Source organism: Phocoena sinus, chromosome 11 (assembly GCF_008692025.1).
Source record: "Phocoena sinus isolate mPhoSin1 chromosome 11, mPhoSin1.pri, whole genome shotgun sequence".
NCBI lineage: Eukaryota > Metazoa > Chordata > Mammalia > Artiodactyla > Phocoenidae > Phocoena > Phocoena sinus.
The window spans coordinates 103,931,084-103,952,444 of NC_045773.1; the positions used below are offsets into that span (position 1 = coordinate 103,931,084).

The following is a 21,361-nucleotide window of genomic DNA, read 5'->3' on the forward strand; positions in this document are numbered from 1 at the left end:
GCCTTGGGATTGCCTGATTCTAAACCATCACTTGTGCCTGGCTCTCTTCCTCACTCTGGAGAGAGGCACAGAGGAATTTCTCTCCAACACAGGACTTTTTTAAAAAAGGAGATTTGATTCCACCTGTGAAGCACTGAGCGGCTGGAGGTGCTAACAAAGAAACAAGGTGCGTGTTGTCACCAGCACAGACCAGGCTGCAGAGGTGTCGCCCGGGGGTTTGGAGGGCCGGGCTCACGCGTGGGTGCGCTGCCGGCTGGCCTCGCCTCTGTGCAGGAGGGTGCCCAGCCCCTTCCTCCGCAAGGAGCTCAGCATTTGGAATGTTGTGTGTGGTCCCTCTTGCAGGTTGCCAAGCAAATGAGTCCAGACTCCCTCCCTCCCAATGGGACGAGACCTCCCTACAGGCGAGTGGCCAACGCCGCAGATTCCACTGGGGCGCAATCCTCGGCACTTGAGGAGCTTTTTCTAAGCAGCATTCAAGGTCCCTCGGGCCTAACATCACATCCTCCAAGTGGGGTCAGACCCCAGAAATGGTGTGTTTCGAGAATGAAGCAAACACTGACCCAGACCAGGGCACTGCCCTGCGAGATAGCCAGTCCTGCATGGGTGGGGTCAGGGTACGGACACGCAGAGGTGGGATGCGGTAAAGGCCAGCGCGTGAGTCCATGACTCCCGCTTCTCCTGGGCGTGAGGAAGGGCGCGCTCTCCAAGGCAGGTACGTGTGGATGGTCAGATTGCACTGGATCTCCCTGGCGCGCGGGTCACCGACATACCGCAGTGTGGGGGTCCAACCTCCAGCACTACAGGGGAGGGGCGCCTTCCCTGCTCTGCTCTAAGACTGACTCCGCTCTGCTCAGTGCCCCAGGCCTTCCTTGAAGGGCAACACTTCACCAAGCCCTCCCTCCCAGATGGCTGCCACTGAAAGCAAGCCGACGGGCCATTTTTATTTTGACAGCTGCATCCTCTCGCAGTGGGCACAGAGGGGAGAGCTGTGTGGGGAGGCCAGAGGTCCTTCATGGGGGTGGGCAGGACGTCAAGACAACTGGTTGAAACCACTGGTCTTGACGCCACTGCAAGTGCAGGGGTGGCAGCAGGAGAGGGTTCCAGCGGAAAAGTGGGCAAGTGTCAGGTTACAGGAACACGGGAGGGGGCGTGGGAGAAAGGCAAACACTTGGGAAGGTCGTTCTTCGCCATGAGTCGGGGTGTTCTACAAGGCCGTTTGAATTCAGTCCCTTTGGGTTGATCTGGGGATCTGGGAGTGTCTTCCACTTGGATTCCGTGGGGCTGGTCTGGTTACACAGGTAAGTTCAGGTCGGACCAGCTCCACCGTCGCTAGGCCCTGAGGACTCTGAAGGCCAGTACAGTCGGCAACGACCTCTGAACTACTCTGGTTAGGAAGTTTCCAGGCCTGGAACGCTGAAGCCGAAGCCCAGGCTCCACTCTGTTGTCTGAGACGCCTCAGGTGATCACACAAGTCTCGGCAGCGTCCCTTTGCAGCCACTGGGACAATGCGGGGTGGCCTCTCCTTTCTCTGGCTCTGGCAGTAGTTCTATGGATGATGCTCCTTTAGTTGGGACAAAGTCTGGGAAGCCACCAAGACTGTCCACAGTTGGCCCTCAAGAGGAAGGGGATCCCACTCAGAATGCAGACGCACCCGTGTCCTCTCCGTCAGCCAGCCTCCGCCCTCACCGCAAATTCAGTGATTTTCCCTTAGAAGAGAGAGCAGAGCGGCTGCAGACACCCTGCTCAGTCACGGATGTTGGAACCACACCTGTGCTCCTCTCGTGGTGATAGCTGAGAGGAGAGAAACAATTTCTCACTCCAGACCCGGGGCCTCTGCCAGTCTCTGCCCCGGCACACACGCAAATGTCCCGCAACATCCCAGGAGTCAGAGCACAGAGAGGGGAAGGCAGGACCTCGGCTGCAGCGAGGCGACGGCACCAGCTGGTACTGTTGCTTCACCCCCAGCTTCTGGAGTCAGGTTGGGCCACTTCCCTTGCAGGTGTGGCAGGCACAGGGCCCACTGGCAATGCCTACCTGGTAATGAATTATAGGAGCACCTGAAAATGGCAAATCTGCTTAGGGTTTTATAAGGTGCCCACAAGAATTCTATTTTGTCTGATAAGACTATTACTATGCCACCTTTCTTTTGGTTCATGTTTGCTGGAGACCCGTTTCCCATCCTTTGATTTCTAACCTTGCTGTGTCTCTTTGTTCAGATGACTCCTCTACTTCCTGGCATCCCAGTTCAGCCCTCACGGTTTCTGACCAGGATTACCGTAAGAGCTTCCCAGCAGTTTCCTTGGTATCTGTCTCCCTCCCTCCATCCCATCCCCTAGTCAGAATCTTGGAAAAGAAATGTGAAGGAGTCACCTGACTGTTCATAAGTCTTTGCTGAGTCTCTGCTTCACACAAGACGAAGCTCAGACTCCTCGGCTTGACGAATAAACCCTTCCTAATCTTCCCCACGCCTCTGCCCCTCCAGCCTGGCTCCTGGCGCTCCTGCCCCGCTGAGCCCTGTGCTCTGCACACCCGGTGCCCTGCACACATGCCCTCACCCAGCATCCATCCCCCGCTCCCCAGCAGACCCTCCTATCCTGGAGGGTCAGTCCACACTGCCCGCTCTGTGGCGAGGCCTGGCTGACCCAGCGGGGACGGTGCCCCAGGCCCCTCAGCTCTGACGTGCACTCGCAGCTCCGCACCGTTGAAGGATTTCCGTGCCTGTCTCTTCTTAGTGCGGGGCCACAGCGTGCTTCTCTTTGCGTTTTATCCCCAATCCCTGCTACAAGGTAGGTGCTCAATTAACATTTGCTGAATCTGAAGGAATAACTCCCAATTTAGCCAAAAGGAGAACTGAAGATGGCACCACCCTCACCCCCCCACGCTGACCACCCTCTCCACTCTGTAACCAGACGACATCCACACGTGTCCTTATTTCCCCCTTCCTGACCAGCCTGGAAGGGCTGGTCCTACTTGAGACACACCTCCCCACTGAAGCGGACATACCAGTCCTGCAAGGCTGCCTCAACACTCCTCTTCCCCAACCCCCAGTCCATGGGCATAAGGACGTTGTATAAACAGACCAACTACCATCCAGCACTTACGGGCAATCCTGCCGCAGTGTGTCAGTGCATACTGCCATTCCAGCTGGAGCAGAGGGGAGAGACCACGTGTCACATGCTTCTCCTGAGACCTCGGTTTGGAAATCCTGGCAGATCCTGCCACTAGCATACTCCCTGTTGAGGACTCTGGGAGGGGTCTGAGCTAGGAGAGTCCCCTCCAGAAGCAGCGCTTGGCGCCCATGCACAGGACGTGATCGCACAGGGGCGTCTGCAGAAGAGAGAGGAGACGGAAGCTCAGCAGGAGATGCTCAAGAAACTGGGACTTGACTGAGAGGAAAAGTCTAGGAAGAAGAGTGTTTTGCAAAAGTCTTCAGTTACGTGGTGGAGGCTGGTCAGTAAGTGTGAGAACTGGAGAGCGTGCCCACAGCTGAAGTGCCAGGAGCTCCAGGGAGCCGGGCAAAGGGAAGTTAACACACCTCTTTCACTTACAGACAAGAAGCACTGCTTTCCTGCCTGGAACCAACGCAGGCCTCGGCAATTTCAGCCCCTCTGGCTCATCTGAGCTGGAATTCTGGCTTCAGAATTCCATTTGTCACAGAAGGCCGGCAGCCAGGGGAGCCGCCTTCTTCGCGCTTGACGGCCCACACACGGGGAACTCAGACACGGCTGGATTCGAGAAAGAGCGATTACTAGACAGTTTTCGATACCCACCATAATCATTTCTATTTGAGTCATTTCTATTTAAGTCTGGGGTTGGCTTCAAAGAAATTTGCCTCAACACATGAAAGCTGCAAACTTTTGGCACAGGAGGTGCCACCGATACTCAAAGACCTTACCGGAGAGATGGAAACAACTGTCAACCTGAGAACGATCCCAGGTCGAACAACGATTTGCTTTCAAAGGCCCTGGACCTCATCAGCAATTATGATAGTGTGGTGGTTTCTGTAATGCCAGTAAAGTAACAGAACTCATCCACACCGACCAATCTGACCAGGAAACCCTGCCCAGTGCTTCAAGCTGTATCACTGGGGGATCTGTGAATCCTAAAAAAGGATATAAACTCATTTAACTGAAACGTTCAAGTAGAAGTACAACATAACTGATATTGAAAATAAAATGTGCACAGTTGAGAGGTGTGTCATGGGCTTTCTTCTCCCTTTGAAGATTAAGATGACTAAAAGAGATGCTTTGTATTCACTGACCCAGGAGGAAGACAAGCATGCAGTGTGTCTGAGGCCACACATTCACATGTGAATCCATGGGAAACACTGCTACCAAACATAGAACCCATTCCAGCCAAGCCTGGACATCCAAGTGCAATCTACCTGTCACCACTCCAGACACCAAGTGTGGCTACCTGCTTACCTTCCTTCCCTACCTCTCTTCCTTCAAAATGATACTATGAAGATACTCCCATTGTGGAAAATAAATAGAGAAAAAAGTGAAACTCATCCTTTCCACTCTCTTCTCCTATCCTACTGCTCTTTACCATTCCCAGGAGTCTGATATGGTCCTTTCAAGCTCTTATCTGTACATTTACACATTTATTTATGTACATACAGGAATACATTATTGATATGCAATTTTACACAAATGGGAGCATATTATGTATATTATTCTACAACTTGCTTCTTTTGCTTAGCAATCAACCTTTTCCTGTGCACACATGTAAGCCTTCCTCTTCTCTTTGAACTGCTGCGGTGTCTCTTTCACACAGGTGTATCACAGCTGACAGGTACCCTTCTGCCGGATATGTGGGTTGGCTCCAATTTTTTGCATTACAAACAGACCTGCAGTGAACCTCCCTGCCTACACCTGTGTGTACCGGACAAGGCATGTGGCTTTCAGCAATTCTCTTCCTCGTGCCAGGGGAAATGTGGCCAATAGCCCCTGTGACTTGAAGGTCATGGACAGGAGGGGCCTCAGAGTCCTAAGAGCTGAGCTGACATGGTCACCAGGTAGGCAGAAAGGCAGAGCTGGGTCTGCCTACGAAGCCTCCAGAGGAGGACAAGGTAACCAAGGTCTCCCTGATGAGTCAGAACACGGCCCCGGTGCCTGGAAAGTCCTCCCAGCCTTTCATGATCCGGCCACAAGCTCCCGAGATCCGAGAGGATGTCTCAGCCAACCCTCCCAACCTCGACCTGCCCTGGCTGCGGCCAGTCTTCTTTTAATTGGTCGTCCACTGTCCGTGTCTTAGACTGTGCTTTCCTTGTAGGACCAGGCTTCCAATGCAGACCAAAGGTAGATGAAGCACCGCTGAGAGGTCAGCCAGAGAGCCACAGAAGAGTCACGTGGTTGCAGGAACTTAGCAAGAGGGAATTCTGAACTGGAGGCCACTCCAGCTGTGTATGGCAGAACATCTGCACCTGCCCAGGCTTCCTGACAGTGGGGGGAGGGCAGTGAGGCTACGCTGCATTAACAGACCTCTGGCCTCACAGATCACTGGTGGTCAATATACCATTCTTGACACTGCTCTTCTTTCACACCCTGAAGTCAGCCACAAACGACCGAAGACACGGCTTCTCACTTGGGAGTGGAGCTTAAATGCACTCGGCTCTGAGTGTGTCAGCAAGCATCTGCAGAACCAGATCCAGGCTGAGTGCCGGGGAGACCAGGAAGTCCAACACGGCAGAAATCCACTGCCCGCAGTGGCCTGAGACCAGCTGAGGAGCTAGACCATCAGACGGAGGTCAGACGGCCATTTGATGGCCTGCAGGGTCTGTCACGGAGCACTCACAATTCAGGGCCCAACAAAGAGTGCAAACTATAAGTATTATAGGAAAAAGGGAAGAATTCCTGAGGTTGGAGGTCACCGGGAGTGTCCTTCTCAGAAAAGGAGCTGGGGCCAAGGTCTGAGGGAGGGTAGGACTTGGGTGGGCAAAAGAAGGGTGGAAGAAAGAAGTGGACACAGAAGCACAGTTTCAAATGCCATTTCACACCTTGGACTGGGCTTGTTTTACATTTAGGAAGCCAACAAAAATTTTCAGGGTGAGAAACGGGGTGGGTCACCAGACAGAAATGCAGCAGGGGAACGAGGTCCCTACAGGAGCCCCTCAGGCTCCCAGCACCACTGTCCAAGCAGACTGGGCATCTCTTGGAGATACACACCTATATGTACAGACACATAAATAACAGTAAGTGTCAGGACCAGGAGAAGTGGTCAACTACACAGAAAACTAACAAAATTAAATCCTGAGTCTGGATAACTCAAGAAAATGTCTTTTGTGTTAAAGGAAATATAAAACAGAATCACCAGGAGTAAATGCTGGCCTATGAAAACATCCTATTCTTGAAAACAGAAACAAACACTTAAATGGTTCAAAATACGAAAGTCACAACTTAAAATGGGAAGAATATGCAAGCCGAACTCAAGCTCAGAAAATCCATGTGGCATCATGCATGCAACGCCCTGATTTGAATATATGTATATAAACGATTTGTTTTCTATTTAATCCTAAAATGTAAATCACTTAAAAATTAAATTGTTTCTGTTATTAGCCCAGAGAAGGAATGAGAATACTTTTTAAAGCATTTTTGTTAATAGTGAAAAATAGTTGTTTCCTGCAGGTGCTCTGGTTAAATACCCAACATGAAAGATGAAACAAACTCTGAAATTTTTACACTAGAAAGATAGACTTCTGGTTCTTTTTTCAGAGGAAGGGAGAAACCTTTCATTGCTCAATATTACTTCCTCAGCACCTACAAACAACACGGGGTTTCTGATTTGAAAAAGCACTGTCTTTGTGACAGGAGTTTTCACCATCCCTCAAATCTGGAGCAACCAGTAGGCACTGAAAACACAGCCCACAAATAAAGAAACACTTTCAGCAAACGCAGGCCACTGCCCCACCCAGTCCTCAATGTGGAATCGGAGGAAGGGATTTTTTCCCCCTTAGATGTTATGATTACAGATTTCGGCTTAATTCCTACTTGAAATTCATCTACGTGGCAATGATTTCTCCCCCGGCTCCGCCAGCTGCTAGCAGGTGACGTGGGCAGGCCGCCAGGTCTGGTTATGCTACAAAGGAACCAGGACACTGCTATCCTCCAGGCTGGGTCCCCAGGATCCATGGGGGATGAGCAGGACCGATGTGATTCCGTGGAGTCAGGGCCCCACCAGAAGGCATATCCTGGTACTCTACCAGCCAGAGCGGTACCAACCAAATTTTCTAAATCCCCAGTTGTCTCCAAAGGCCCAGCCAAAAGCCCAGCACCGCAAATGCCTCCAGACTGACGTGGTAAAGGAGGAACCTTGTTCTCTGAGCGGTTCCTGCCCTGAGCCTGATGGTAATTATTAGTAATATGTATGAAAGAGTTACCGTGTGCATTTTGTTTATTCACTGAGGGCTTCACCATGGCAGACACTGGCATTCACTTTATCTCTAGCACCTGTCCCAGGGCCCTGCATGCGGCAGGAGCTCAAGAGTAAGCCATCCACTCCCTGCCTTCAAATGGAAGAATTGTCTGGACAGGGGACTCGACAGTGTGAGGAAGGCATTCACAGAAAATAAAACAAAACAAAAATACTGCTAATTAAAAGTAAAGAAGAGCAAAACTCTGTGCTGGTGATGGTTTGGGGAAACAGGTATTTTGATATACTGCCAGTGGGGGTACAAATGGTACAACCTTTCCAAAGCTGATGTGTCAATATCTACTAATACTGCTAGCAAAGTCAGAAGTATCAGTCATGCTAGAAGAGGACCAAGGCAGTGAAGCCTTCTGGGAAAATCTCTGGCCTGGGAGAGAAGATCCAGGTTTCCATCAAGCTATCTAAAACAGCAGTGGGATTGTGAGAGTCCCTTCACGTCTCTGAACTTCAGCTTCCTGTCCACACAGTGATGGAGTCAGGTAGGTGATCTCTAGGACCCTGTTCAGCTGGGATTTCTACATCAAACAAAGAGCAGTAGGCATAAAAATGGAGCCAGAGCGCCTCAAAATCTCAGATCTTAGTTTAGAGCTGACTCAGTGAGCAAGAGGCGCCTAAGTCTCTGCCACGTCTCTAAGACTCTTTATTCTGGAAGATCTAACCCTCGGATACTCTTCTGAAGAGACAGGAAGTGGAGCCTTGGACCTCTTTCCCTCCACTGACCACCTCGCCACAGCGTTCAGAGTGGTAAGCAAACCTGATCTCACCCACAGAGAAGCACCTACGGTGCCGTGCAGGGCGGCAAGGCTCACAGAACTCCCGCATGGATGTGACAGGACTGAAACCTTTCTATTTTGGATAGTAACTACCTCCCCACTTCCAGCCCAGCCCAGCCCAGCCCAGCCCAGGGCTGCCCAGAGAAAGTTAGGGCCTGTTCTCTAAACATGCATGGCTTTGAAGATCTCAGAAAGGGCACGAGGTGCCAGCTCCCTTCTCTCCTATCTCTTATCCCTCCACCCTTTATCAGGGCCCTGAAACCATCTGCCCTCTCACCTCATTCCTGCCCTACTTCCATCCAAGGATCAGGGCCAGCAAAACATGGAGCTGCTGAAACATAAAATCTATCCATTAATTCCCTACCGACTCCAAACAAGTAACTTCCCTGACTCATCTCAGGCTGGGTGAAATTATGGCTTCTGGAACTGAGTTTGAAACCTAAGAGAGACAACTGCCTTTATGCATCAGGCAGAGGGCTACACAAAGGTCCGGAGCTTCCGGGGCCCTGGCGAGCGTCCTCGACCCCAACCACTCAAGGCAAGCACGCCCGATCAGATAACTTTTGACGCCTCAGTTTTCCCCACCTGTGCAATCAGAGAATCTATCGTTTTAATTTTTAAGCTAAGAATATATTCATGAATTACTTGTGAAGTTAAAAATGAATAAAGTAAGAGGGGCAACGTTAAAGTATGTCATGCTATAAAACGAAGGTCTAACCCTTAATAAAATGAAATCACAGGAAAGTACTTACTATCAAGAGAGGTGATAAAAGCACCCAAAGGCTGAAACAGGATGCTGCCAAATAAAAGCAGTCCCATGGGGAAAAGACAGTAGATCTGGTACCTGGAGGCTCGGACCTGTTTCCCTCCACTGACCACATCACCCCAGGGTTCAAGAGGATAAGCAAACCTGATCTCATCCATCAGAGAAGCACCTCCAGTGTCGGGCAGGGCAGCAAGGCTCACAGAACTCCCGCATGGAGGAAGTTCTGTGAGCCTGAAGGTCTGGTATCTGGACGGAAGCCACAGTGGGGACGGATTCCGGGACCGTGTTCCTACCTGACAACGTGTTGTGCCGAACAGGGCACAAGGGTGCGAGGCAGCCTAGAGGGCGAGGGTGGGGAGGACATCTATGCAATTTATTAAAGTAAAGGAAACCTCAAGCCTCATCTTGTGATTTAAGAGGAAGTAAGTCATGACCAGTTTACGTTTAACTTATCATCTAGGCCATAGCTTGGCTATATGTTTAATATAAACTACTGTTGATATATGAAAAATGGAGTAGCTATTTTCTAGGGAAATGTCAGGCTCCAGAAAAATGATGTTTTGTTGTTGTTGTTTCCAATAAAATCACGCTGCAGCACAAATTGTAGCACCTTAACAAAACCCATGAGCTAAAACAACAAAGGGAAGTGCAAGCTCAAAAATCTGGAGAAAGGAACAGAGGTTTGTTCACATCCCACCGTCCTCTGTATGGCGATGCCAGTAGAATCACTTATTACTCTATATCCTCATTTATTTGAAACTGACTGAAATCTGGCAGCTGTAATGGACAAGTAAAATAGATAAATTTGAAATAAAAATATATTACCTACTCTCGCAGACTATGAATTTAAGTGTAAACTGATTGAACTAGGATTATTTCTTTCAGAACAAGCCACAGCTCCCTCTCCAATACCCAACCCTAAAATAGAAAAACATACACATCACAACCACACTCGCATCATTTTCTACAAAGAGGTAGTTTGGGCTCTGTCAAGGCTAATAAACAGAAATATATTTTGCTCCCAGCCAACAGCTCAAACCGTCCATTAGGGTAAAATTGAAGATGCTTTTGGAATTAGTGTGAAGGCAGACACACCCTGTTTACTCTAAAACCTAAAACACAACAACTTCTGCACTGACAGTCTGCACAGAGAAGCCCCGGAAAACCTCCAGGGACAATTTATCCTCCATTGCCTTTTTTTTCCTAGCAAATAATTGAGCTTAAATGGAAAAAATCAGGAAATGAGCAGACCGAATTCTTCTGGATTCTAAAACGGGAGATAATTTTGAAAGGAATGAAAATAGGTCTTAAATGTCCTTAGGATCCAAAGGGAAATGCAGCATCAGCTTGTTCTTTGGCATTCAGCCAAGAAAGCCAAGCTAGCAGCGTAACAGAAGGACGATCAGGAAGAGAAGGCGTCCTCCCGCCACGCCACGGACCAGGCACAGACGTGGCCTGAGCGCAAGATTAACACGGCCGGTGACACAGGGGCACAGCGGTGCTGCAGAGAACATGGCTGCTTCGTCAGTGCCCCCTGGACCCAGGAGCACAGTGCAGACACGCGTGCACCTCAGTTCTCTCACCTCCAGTGCTGGCCTGGCGCTGTCGTGCACAGACAGAATGTGTGTCACCTGGTTCTTGCTCAACTGCTCTGCATCTCTGGCATCTGTCACAGAAGAAAGAGGAGGACATTTTAATGTTTTCTGCAAGTGAAGTACTCCTTAAGTTTAGCCGGCAAAAGAACACAAAATGACTTGCATGTTTCTCTCTTAAAAATTCATAACTGACTAGACCAGAATAATCTAGACTTAGGGAATCTAGGATTATTGCTTTTAGGTATTCTGCAGATAACTAAGTTTATTTCTGATTGGCACATCTTCTGTTAAAAAGTAGTCATATAAGACTTGAAATATATTTAGATTAATAAACTTTATAATCATGAGTGTTACTGTTTAGAGGGAGTCACTCTGTAGTTGACACTTGTTAAGTTGTAGGCCCTTAGGTTAGTATTTTACGTGAAACATGTAATAAGAAAGATGTTTCAAATATTTTTAACTGCCTCTTAATGATTAGTATCTAAGTTAAAATTAAACACAAAACAGCAACTTACTATATAAGATACAGGAATCTGCCAGACTTATCAACCCTAATGTCAAACACCAGGGAATGGCTCCGGATGCAGATAAGACTGTGGTTTACAACATCTACATTCACTTCATGGCAAAACTAAAAATGGAACATTTTCTGGAAATTCCAAACAAAATAGTCCATAAGTTATAAGTTGGCTATTAAATTATCTGCATATGACACTAAGGAGACACCAAAATTACATTCCCTTCCAGTGATCATACGTGTAGAAGAAAGTTGGAATAAATCCCCTCAAGTTGGAACTTCTGCTAATCTACAAAACAGGGCCCAGCAAGAATCAAGGAGGTCCGCTCCCCCTCTGCCCCTGTTCTGGCCTGGGGCGAGCCTTTGAAAATGATAGAGGGTAAAATGGACTGAAAATCAAATGTTTAATTATGATGTTTCTGGAGAATATTAATGACATGGGAAAATGCTCAGGATACGGTATTAGCTGGGGAGAGGGGGAGCAGGTACCAAACTACAAATACAATATAAACTCAATTTGTTAAAACACATAAAGACAAACACACACAGTGGGGGAAAACTGCTCTAAGGAATTAGCCCAAACGGTGATAATCTTGAAGAGATGGAATTACAAGTGTTTTAATTTTTTTTTCTTTATAGTTTTTTTGTGTGTATTCAACACAGGTGGTTGTAAAAGTTTAACATGCCTATGAACTACCTGGGGTTTTTTTAGAAAGGCAGATTCCTGGGCTCCAACTTAGTTCAAGGTCTATGGCAGGGCTGGGAACCTGCATTTCTAATAAGCCTTGGTGATTAAGCAGAAACTAAGAAACACCATTCTAAACATTTTGCAATCAGCAGGTAACATTTTTAGAGTCAAGAGAATGATCTTTAAAAGTAATTTTAAAACGTCGGTTTTACTTTAAGACTCTCTTAACTGCCGCAACAACCCCAAGCAGCCTCCACGTCCATCACATAGGACCCGGCCCAGCAGACCCTCCGCCAACTACGCCAAGCCGGGGCTTCAGTGAGTTTTGAATTCGGCGGGAACTCAAATTATTTAGGGTCCCACAGGCAGGCAGACCCCACGTGTTCACCGAGTTGTGGTTTTCCAGTCCCCACCAGTACGTGCATTTTAGACAAGCGGTGAAACAAGGTCAAGCTGGAGCTGCTGGCGCCCAGACAAGGCGGGGCAGCGAGGCGTTCGGAGCAGCTGGGCGGGGTCTCCCCGCAAGGCACTCCAGGCCAGGCTCTTCCAGATTATACGTGTTTTCCTTTTTTAAAAAACAGTGTTACTGAGATAATTCACATACCATAAAATTCACCCTTTTAAAGCGTACAATGCAATGGGTTTTAGTATATTCAGAATTGTTTAACCATCACCACAATCTAACTTTAGAGTATTTTCATCACCCCGTAAGTATACTTTTGTAACACAGATTAAGATAAACAACAACAAAAAAGGTGGTTTGGGGATAAAATTGTTTTCGAATACAACCACCCTTGATACCACAGATGAGAAAACTGACTGTTGGGCCCCAGAGAAGACAGAAGTGGCTCCTGGGGATGCTTGTGCCCCTTCTGCTCCGCGCTCCTTTCTATTCTCCTGCAGCGCCATCCGTCCGCATGCATACGCCACCTTCGGATTACTCTTTCCCACAAGCACAGGCTCTGTCCACCCATTTACGTGCATGAGTGCTCAGCCAACACTATTGGAATGATGACATTTATTCTTCAGGACTACATGTTATTGGTGGATGGCTGTCTAGAGCCGTGGGCGCCGTGGTAATGGTGTGAATGCAGCTGGAAGGTCTGCCGTGGGGTCATCAGCTAGCCCACGTACACGTGCACAAGCTCTCCCCGAGCACGAAATCTTTGGAGAACTTAGTCCTTTGCTGCTCAAACCGAGGTCTGGCAAGCAGCAGCCTGGCACCATCTGTGAGCGTGATGGAAACTGTTGGCAGGAGTATTGAATTTGGTTGGTATTTATTACAATTTCTGATTTGTAAAAATATTCACACAGCAATTCTACTTCCAAGAATTTATCCTAAATTCTGTTGTTTTCAAAAACAAAGACATTCCCCTCTCCCCAGGAAAGTGTTAATAATAATTCACTAAATAACCATAAAGATGTTATGCATTCTAGCACCACTCCCCTACCTGCCACAAAGCACTGCTGCTTTTTCAGAACTACAGAGCTTACTAATTTAGGAACGCCAGGACTATTTTTAACATGTTCTGGCAGCAATTAGCAGCTGTCAGCTCACTGTGCTGACTTCTCTTTGAGGCCAGTTAGCTGCCCTCGGAGCCCAGGGGGGAAAGGAAATGAACATCACGCAGAGAAGTCATTGAGACTGTTCTAACAATCGATGTGAACCTGAGCTCACAGATTTAAGCAACAACCAGAAAACAGACAGGGGTGTGTTCTTGCTCGTCTGGGGAGCCAGGCGTGGTGAGGAGGGCCCTCGCCACCAAAACAGGAGGCTTGTTTCTGCACATGTCCTGGGCCAAGTCCATGGATGACACACAGTCCATCTCCAGCGCGAGGGAGACCGGGCTCCCCATCACACACACTCAAACGCCTCACAAGGTGGGGACCAGCCCCTCCCCTCCGCATGCACTTTGCTCCGTGGGCTGCTACTCACCTTTGCATCTACAGAGCATTTTGAGACAAACGAGCTAAAAATAAAAGGTCAGTAGCAGACAGCATATCAACAAATATTCAACAAGCTGCAGAGACGTGTGTAAGCAGAAAAGTCAACACAGGATAAGAATAATCTGCTGGAGACGAAACTGCCACTTGTTTTCCCCAGGTAATTAGAAAAATGGGTTTCTGAAAATTTATTAATAACTAGAAAATAAAAGTGACAAAGATGACAAACACGTTACATGGCTGCTAAATGTGCCTTTGAGCCATCTTCTTTTGATAATAAAGCTCCAGCAAGCGTGCAGAGTTACAAAAGGCAGAGGTCAAGGTGGAATCTGCAGGGCTCCACGCCACTCTGCCAGCCACTGGCCAAGGTGTCGGGGTACAAGGACCAGAGCACAGTGGTGGCCACGTCCAGAGCAGACTCTGCATGAACCGACGTCCACACCTGGGCTCCACCATGCGTGAGAGCCTAAAGGTAATCGTTAAAACAGTGAACTCACCACTAGCAGGGGCGTCCAAGTGTCCGTCCACAGGTGATGGACAAACACAGTGTGGTTCATCCACACACTGGAACGTTATTCAGCCTTAAACAGGAAGGAAATTCTGACGCAGGCTACAAAAGTGAATCAACCTTGTTATGCCCAGTGAAATAAGTCAGTCACAAAAGGACTAATACTGCATGACTCCACTCATACGAGGTCCCCAGAGCCATCAGATTCATAGACAGAAAGGAGGGGAGTGGTTTCCAGGGGCTGGGTTGGGGCATGGGGAGTTAGTGTCCAATGGAGACAGATTCAGTTGGGAAAATGGGAGTTCTGTGGACGGATGGTGGTGACGGCTGCACGATGGTGTGAATGGACTTAATGCCACTGACCTGCACGCTTCAAAAGAGGTTAAAATGGCCTATTTAGTAGTTTACATATTTTACCACAATAATCAAAAAGGAGAACTCACCTTTGAAGCTGCCGATATACAGGCCGGGCAGGATCTAGGGGGAGACACAGACCAGACACGAGTGTTACAGGCCCGCGGCTGACGCGGGGCCCTCCAGGAGGTGGGAGCGCAGCCCAGGCCTGTGCCCACCACACCCACCTCCCAGCACCTTCCCAGGTGGACAGCACGGACGACAAGCATCCTTGTCTCTTTCTGAGCCCAGCCCCAAACCAAGCGCCGCCAGCATCCCCTCCACGCGTCCTGCCTGCCCGCCCCCCACTTCCCCCCTCCCACTTCTCTCTCAGCTCCAGCAAACCCGCCCTCTGCAGTCTGAGGCTTCGCACATGCTGTTCCGCAGCCAGGCAGCAGCTCTACTCCCGCTCTCCCTATCCTTCAGGCCCCAGCTCCGACCCATGCCCTGGGGAGGCCTGTCCTGAGCCCTGCTTCAGCGCCCACCGTCTTCCCCTTGCAGTGATGCTGTCATGGACGTTACTAGGTGGAGGCCTGTCCCCTCTGCTGGGCTGCACACCCAGCTCCTGGCCCAGGTCTTGGCCCGTGATTACCGTTCAATAAAGAGTTGCTAAATGAATGAAAGAACTGTCTAAACGTGCACATTAATAAGAACACACATTTGCTGCAAAACATCTACTTCTAAGGCAGTGGTTCTCAAGTCCGACTATCCACCAGAATCAGCGGAATCTATTAAAACTTCAGGTTTCTGGGAAGCCCCCAGCCCCAGGCTCCACATAGAATGATTCAGTAGACCTGAGACGGAAACGGGTGACTGTAATTCTCACCTTAAAGCACCCCCCACTTTGCAAAACACGAAGCTAATTCCTGTCCTGCCACTACTCTGTATGGAACCTCTGAAATCCAAATATGGACACTGCTTTGGAAGCTACACCACGTATATGATTTCCAAGTGCATACAGTACACTGGCCTTGGGGACACTTCAGTGCAACCCCTGGTGCCCTGGCGACACCCTCCTCTCAGCCCCATCTGCCTCACACTCTCCATCGTTTTTTTCCACTTCCACTAAGAAAGCTGAAAGCAGCAGGTAGTGCCGTCCTTCACGTGCTTGGATTCCTTCAAGCATCTTGCTGACAACCAGCTGCCTGCGGGGATGTACTGGGACACAGCAGTACTGGGTCCAGGGTCAGCGTCTGTCATGGGGGACCAAAGAACTAATCGACCAAAATAGGACACCCATGAGAGTGAAAAGGGGTACTATTAATAATCTAGGACAAAAGGCAAAATCCAGAAGTGACATCGTCGTCATGGAGACATGTGGTCACTCTGGCTGACTCAATACCCGGGGAGGCAAAACTGGCTTGGAGAGTGCCCCAGGGGACTGAGAGAGTCACAGCACTGAGGCTGGCAGGGTTAGCCCTGGAACCAGGAAATGGAAAACTGCCAAGGAACTAAAACACTTGACGGGTCTTTCTTGAAACATAATCAGTCTTTGGGATTCTCCTGGGAGGAAGGGTGGAGTAAACAGTTCACCATTCCTGTTTTAAAACAACGTAAGAACAATGCAAGTTCACCTGGGAGACGCCTCGAACTGATGCTCTCTGGCAGCTCTTGCCTTCACAGAGCTTTTTCACGTGTCATCTGCGCTTCTCCAGGGTCTCTCCTATCTTCATTAGATACTCAAGGGCAAAATCATCACCCAGCTCCTTTGGCTGATGGGGACACAGACTTCCTCCCTGACCGAACTTCGAGTCTTCTCCACCTGGCTGGTCCTTGGCCAGATTTAGCCAAGAACCCTGCTGAGCCAGGTGTCAAGCGCCCACCCGCTCTTGGTATCAGTCAAGCCCCTCTTCCTCCACCCTTGGCATCTGATCAAGCTCCATCAGTGATTTCCACCCACTCCCTCACCTGCCCCGGTTGCACTGGGAGTGGAGCTCCATCTCCCACTTGTAATGGTCTTGAATAGAATCATCCTTGCCATTTCCAATGTGTCAAAATTATTTTTCTTTCCTAACACTGACCACAGCAGTCTCCCAATTCATACAGCTGACAGTTACAATGGACCAGAACACAATCATGGAGCACGTTTGCTTCCCCGAAGTTGCAGAATGCATCATAGTGGCTGAATGGTTTCCTGAGTTCCTGTCACATACGGGTACCCTCTGGGCACTCGGGATACAGTGTGACCGAGAGACATGGTCCTGCCAGTGTCCCACTTCCCTTGCTGAGTTGCTTGCCTAGGGAGGGAAGAGGCGCCTTGACCACTCTGGGGTCCCCGAGGACCTTCAGGAGGCGATGACACTCAGGGGCCCTGATGTCCAAAAGAAGCGGGCTGGGAGAGAGGCAGGACGGGCAGGGGGCGGTGGAGACAGCCAGCCCTGAGAAGGAAGGCCCGTCTCTCCTGGGAGCAAGCGTGAAGGAGGCGAGACGGAAGGGGCAGAGGAGGGGCAGCCGCTGCAAGTGTTCAGGCTCTAGGTTAAGTGCCACTGAGATGCTAGGTGTGTGTGGCTGTTAGAGAGGAGTATTTTTATCTACTGTATCTGGGAAAGATCATGATAAATATAAAGGAATGCTTTCCTTATTGTGCTCACCTCTGGAAGGGGACACTGGGGGCTGGGAGGTCTGGAAAGCCCACTTCTAGATTTCCGTTGGCACTTTTACATACCGTGCACATGCATTACTTCAATTTAGTTTTTCCAGAAAGTCAAGTGGGGTTATTTGGGGAAAAGATTATGGCCCATTTTTGCTTTTCTTCTTTGTACTTCTACTACCTTCTCTACTAAACATAAGTGAATATATTTCATATTATTTTCAAATAAAATAAAACAGGGGCATGAGATTAGCTCATCTCTGGGCTCTACTGCTCTCGAACTGATTGTATGTTCCTTGAATCCATCCTTTGGAACTCACCTCCAGGGCGTCTTCCAGACCCTGCACCCCATTATCCTCCCACCCCCACTATTGATCCCACCTGTCCCCTCACGGTGTCACCTTCTCCCTGTCACCCAGAATGAAAAACGTGGAGCCCCCTCCCAGCTACCCCTCCCCTTGGTAGCTCTCAGTGAGCTACCAAGTCCCATCATGGCCCTTGCTCCTTGGTTGTGAGGCCAAGGGTCCCAGTGCAGAACCTCACAAGCTAGAGCAGTAGCCACTGAACTTCTCTGTCTCATCAAATTAATTTCTGAAAGCCATATTCTCATTGGGTCATTTTCTAGGTCAAAATGTTTGTTGGCAAACCCTTTCCCAAGAAAATGAAGGCCAAAACTGAAAATGAGCTGAGAATTTCAACGTGGCTTCCTGCCTGTAAAGGATTCCCCACTTCTCTTCAATCTCCAGTCAGGCCAGATAACCCGTATTTTCCCAATATCCCCTCCTGGTTCCACCTTGGAACATCACCTGCTCTGCTCCCAATACTCTCTCTAAACAGGGAAGGGATGCTCACTCTTTGGGGTCCCTCATCCCATGGGTATGTTTGAAAATTATAAACCCTGTAACTGACAGCTATTTTATTGGTTTCCTAGCCTCTGAAGCCCTTTCCTGTGTTTGGAGAATCCCCATCCCCACTCTGGAGTCTTAGTGGGAAGCAGAGCCCAGCTCTTCCTACATAAGATCCCCACTTCCATTTGCCTTCCTGCTACAGCACGGACATGGGGCATAAGTGCAACACGTCTCCACAGCTCCTCCAGACGAAGTCAGAGACAACTCACAGCATCCTCTCTTGCAGTAGGGCAGGTGGAACACGCAGGACCCACTGGCAGCAGCAGTAGCATCTTGAGGCAGCCGCAGAAATGCTCTCACCAGACCAGTTCTAGGATCTGCTCCCGGCAGGTAGCCTAAATCTGGTTCCCCAGACTTCCCAGCCTTCTGACCTATTCTACCCAAAGGAGTCACGTCTGGATTCTGTTACTTACAACCAGAGACCCTGATGTGGGCCGTTCAACCCAGAAAAACGCACAAATGCAAATGAACCGCACAGACCTTCAAGCAAGTCACAGACTAGCAAAGCCCCACCCACCTACAAGGGCAGCCCCACTGGCACTCCAGGAGCCAACAGGAGACGCCTCCCTCCTCTGGACACCACGCCCGCCTCAGTCAGCACCAGCTTCTACTCCTCCACAGATCCCCAGTTAGTCTGCGCCTCTGGGCCCTGGTGCAGTGCCTTTGTTCAGCTCCTGCCTGACCTACTGCAACAGCTCTTAGAGACCTCCCTACCTCTGGACTGGTCCCTCCAAAGGATTCCTCAAGCCTCCTTCAACACACTAAAATCTCCTTAGGGCTCCAAGTAGCTATCAGAAATTCGACACCTCAGCAAGAAAGACCTTCAAGGATGGAGGTTTCTAGGTCTTTAGCCTCCGCCCCATGCCTGGCCAAGGTGATGATGCAGAGATGCAGGCCAGGATCCCCAATTCCAACATCTGGGTTTTATGGGAAACAGCCCAATTTTCAAACACTGTCAACTGTATTTTTTTAAAACCTTAAATACTGTGATAAATAAAACATCTGTAGGCTGAGTATGGCCCGTAGACATCGAGTTTATGACCTCTATCTGCTGCCTGCATCATATTTGTGAATATGTTTTCTCTAAACTTGAGTGGTTCTCCATCGACTGGTAGATACTTAAGTAAATGTTTCTTCAACCAACGAATGAACAAGTAGACAACGTGAGTCAGGTGGGAGGGGGCCAAGCAAGGAAGAGAAAGATGGAAAACCATGATGAGTGAGGCCTGAGAGATCAAGCTTTACCCCTTTCTGCTCTGGGAAGTTTTCTGTTCAGGGCCAGTGGCTCTGGGGCTGGTGTTAAAGGAGAGTGGCTCCCAGAAGAGACCCCGGGGCAGAGCGCTGGCAAGGACAGAGGTCTGAACTTAGCAAAATCAAGGAGGCAACTTACCAAAAATCATGTAAGATGCACATTTTACATGCACTTAAATATTTTAATTATAAGGAGAGGACAGAGTTGTGCCAGTAAACTTTTAACTCCATTTTCCAGACTAGGAGAATAAGCTACAGATTCAGGGGCTGGAAATAGAAAGCAAATTGCTCAATCCCAGTTTCTGTAGTTTCTTCCATATAAAATTACAAAACAAGATCCAGGAAGGCTGGAGAACTGGCCATTGCCAGGCAGAGAAATTACATTTTTGTTTTCAAGGAGAAAAAAAAAGCCCGTAAATATTTAAATTTCTATACCAGTCAGCCTCAGTTCAAACTTAAAACTCAAAAAATCTGACTGGTTGACTCCCCTGGTATTATTGCTGCTGCTAAATCCCTAAGTACAGAGAAAGAGAAAATGAAATGAAATCTTTTTCCAGCAGGCTCATGGCTCCTCTTGGCCCATGGGGGAGGCCAGGGAAGGGCAGAGTGGGCATCTGGGACAAAGCGGCTGACCAGTGAATTCGTGGAAAGTCTGAACTCAAGCCAGAAGCAAGAACACAGGGGGAGTGAAGTTATCACCACATAGTGAGAAGTAAGGATAGATCAAGGAAAACGTCTGTAAATGCAACGTGGGAATGTTCTATGGCTCTAAAAGAAAAGTAGAGGATTGGTCCCAACCATCCTTGGGCCTTGGAAACCACTGTTCTTTCCCTGTGCTGGGGATGTTCATGCCCCATCACCCACCTGGGTGGCTGCTTGTCACTCAGGTCTCATATGAGATAACAGCTCCCAGGGAGATCTTCCCTGACCATCAAACTCCCTGGCACCCTCTGTCACATTACCCTGTTTTATTTTCTTTATCACGTTGATCACTACCTAAATTTTTTTCATTTGTTTGCTTACTTTTTTGATTGACCTTAAAGCAGGGGTTGTGTCTGTCTTGTTCCCTGCTGTGTCCCAAAAGCCAGGCCCAGAGATGGGCACATGAAGCGATAATCACTGCATAAAAGGTGATGAAACACACCACAAAGGGAAACACTCTCTGACATTCTGCTGGTCAAAAATGATCCTTGTTTTCTACTAGAACACTGTCTGGGAGAGATAACGAAGGCTATCCTGCAGAAACCCTGCCTGACCATGGCTGATGGCTCCTCTTGGTCAGCCTCCTTCACAGCCACACTGTCCTGACACCGACCACAGACACACGGACAAAATCAAATCCTTCGCCACAAAAAAGCACTTGGGCGCAAAACAACATTGCTTCTAAGACAGGAAATATTTTATTCTTTAAACATTTTTCTTAGTACTTCAGGATGCCATGGAATCCGAGGGCACCCCCCAAGCAGATGTAAGATCAAATGTCTGATCAAGTAGCAGTACACGGTCACGGGGCGGGGCATCTTAATTCTTCCTGTTAGAAAGGACTCGGTGGGCTTCAAAGCCAGGGGCAACGGGGAAGACTTTGGTGGATTCCCTGAAGGTCTAAATGTCACAGACTTTCTTAATGCCATTTGGCCATGAACTTAACAGTGTGCATTTATGAAAGGAAGAATCTGAGAATACTCTTGTGTGCACTTAGAACAGTGCCTTAAGCATCTATTTCTTTAAAATGAAATAAAACTGTAATGTTGAGAAGAAAGACCATTCAAGGGGTGCTGTGCAGAGGACGGAACCACCAGCATGGAACCGTGCATCCGCCAGGCCCACAGCCACGCCGCCTGCGGCGTGCTCCCTCCTGCAGGACTCCTCTGTAGGCTGCCTGTGACCAATTTGGGTGGCAGGGTCTTGTCTTTCACGCTATTTCCCACTACAGGATCTAGCACGGTGCCTTGACAATAGCAGGAATTCAATAACCTAATTTGATGAACTGGTGAATGGAC

At 48.9% G+C, this 21,361-nt stretch overlaps 1 protein-coding gene across 4 annotated transcripts in view; it reads right to left on the minus strand.

Moving 5' to 3' along the window:
• Nucleotides 1-21,361, minus strand: part of DUSP22 (dual specificity phosphatase 22) — a 72,635-nt gene that overhangs the window by 45,702 nt on the left and 5,572 nt on the right. For 3 of the 4 annotated variants that reach the window (XM_032648765.1, XM_032648764.1, XM_032648768.1), the window contains exons 2-3: nucleotides 14,663-14,696; nucleotides 10,551-10,633 (exon numbers count right to left, since the gene is read on the minus strand). In XM_032648765.1, the coding sequence (XP_032504656.1) occupies nucleotides 10,551-10,633; nucleotides 14,663-14,696 (117 nt within the window). Of the gene's footprint in view, nucleotides 1-10,550; nucleotides 10,634-14,662; nucleotides 14,697-21,361 lie in introns of those variants that run through there. The other variant, XM_032648770.1, reaches the window with a different exon arrangement.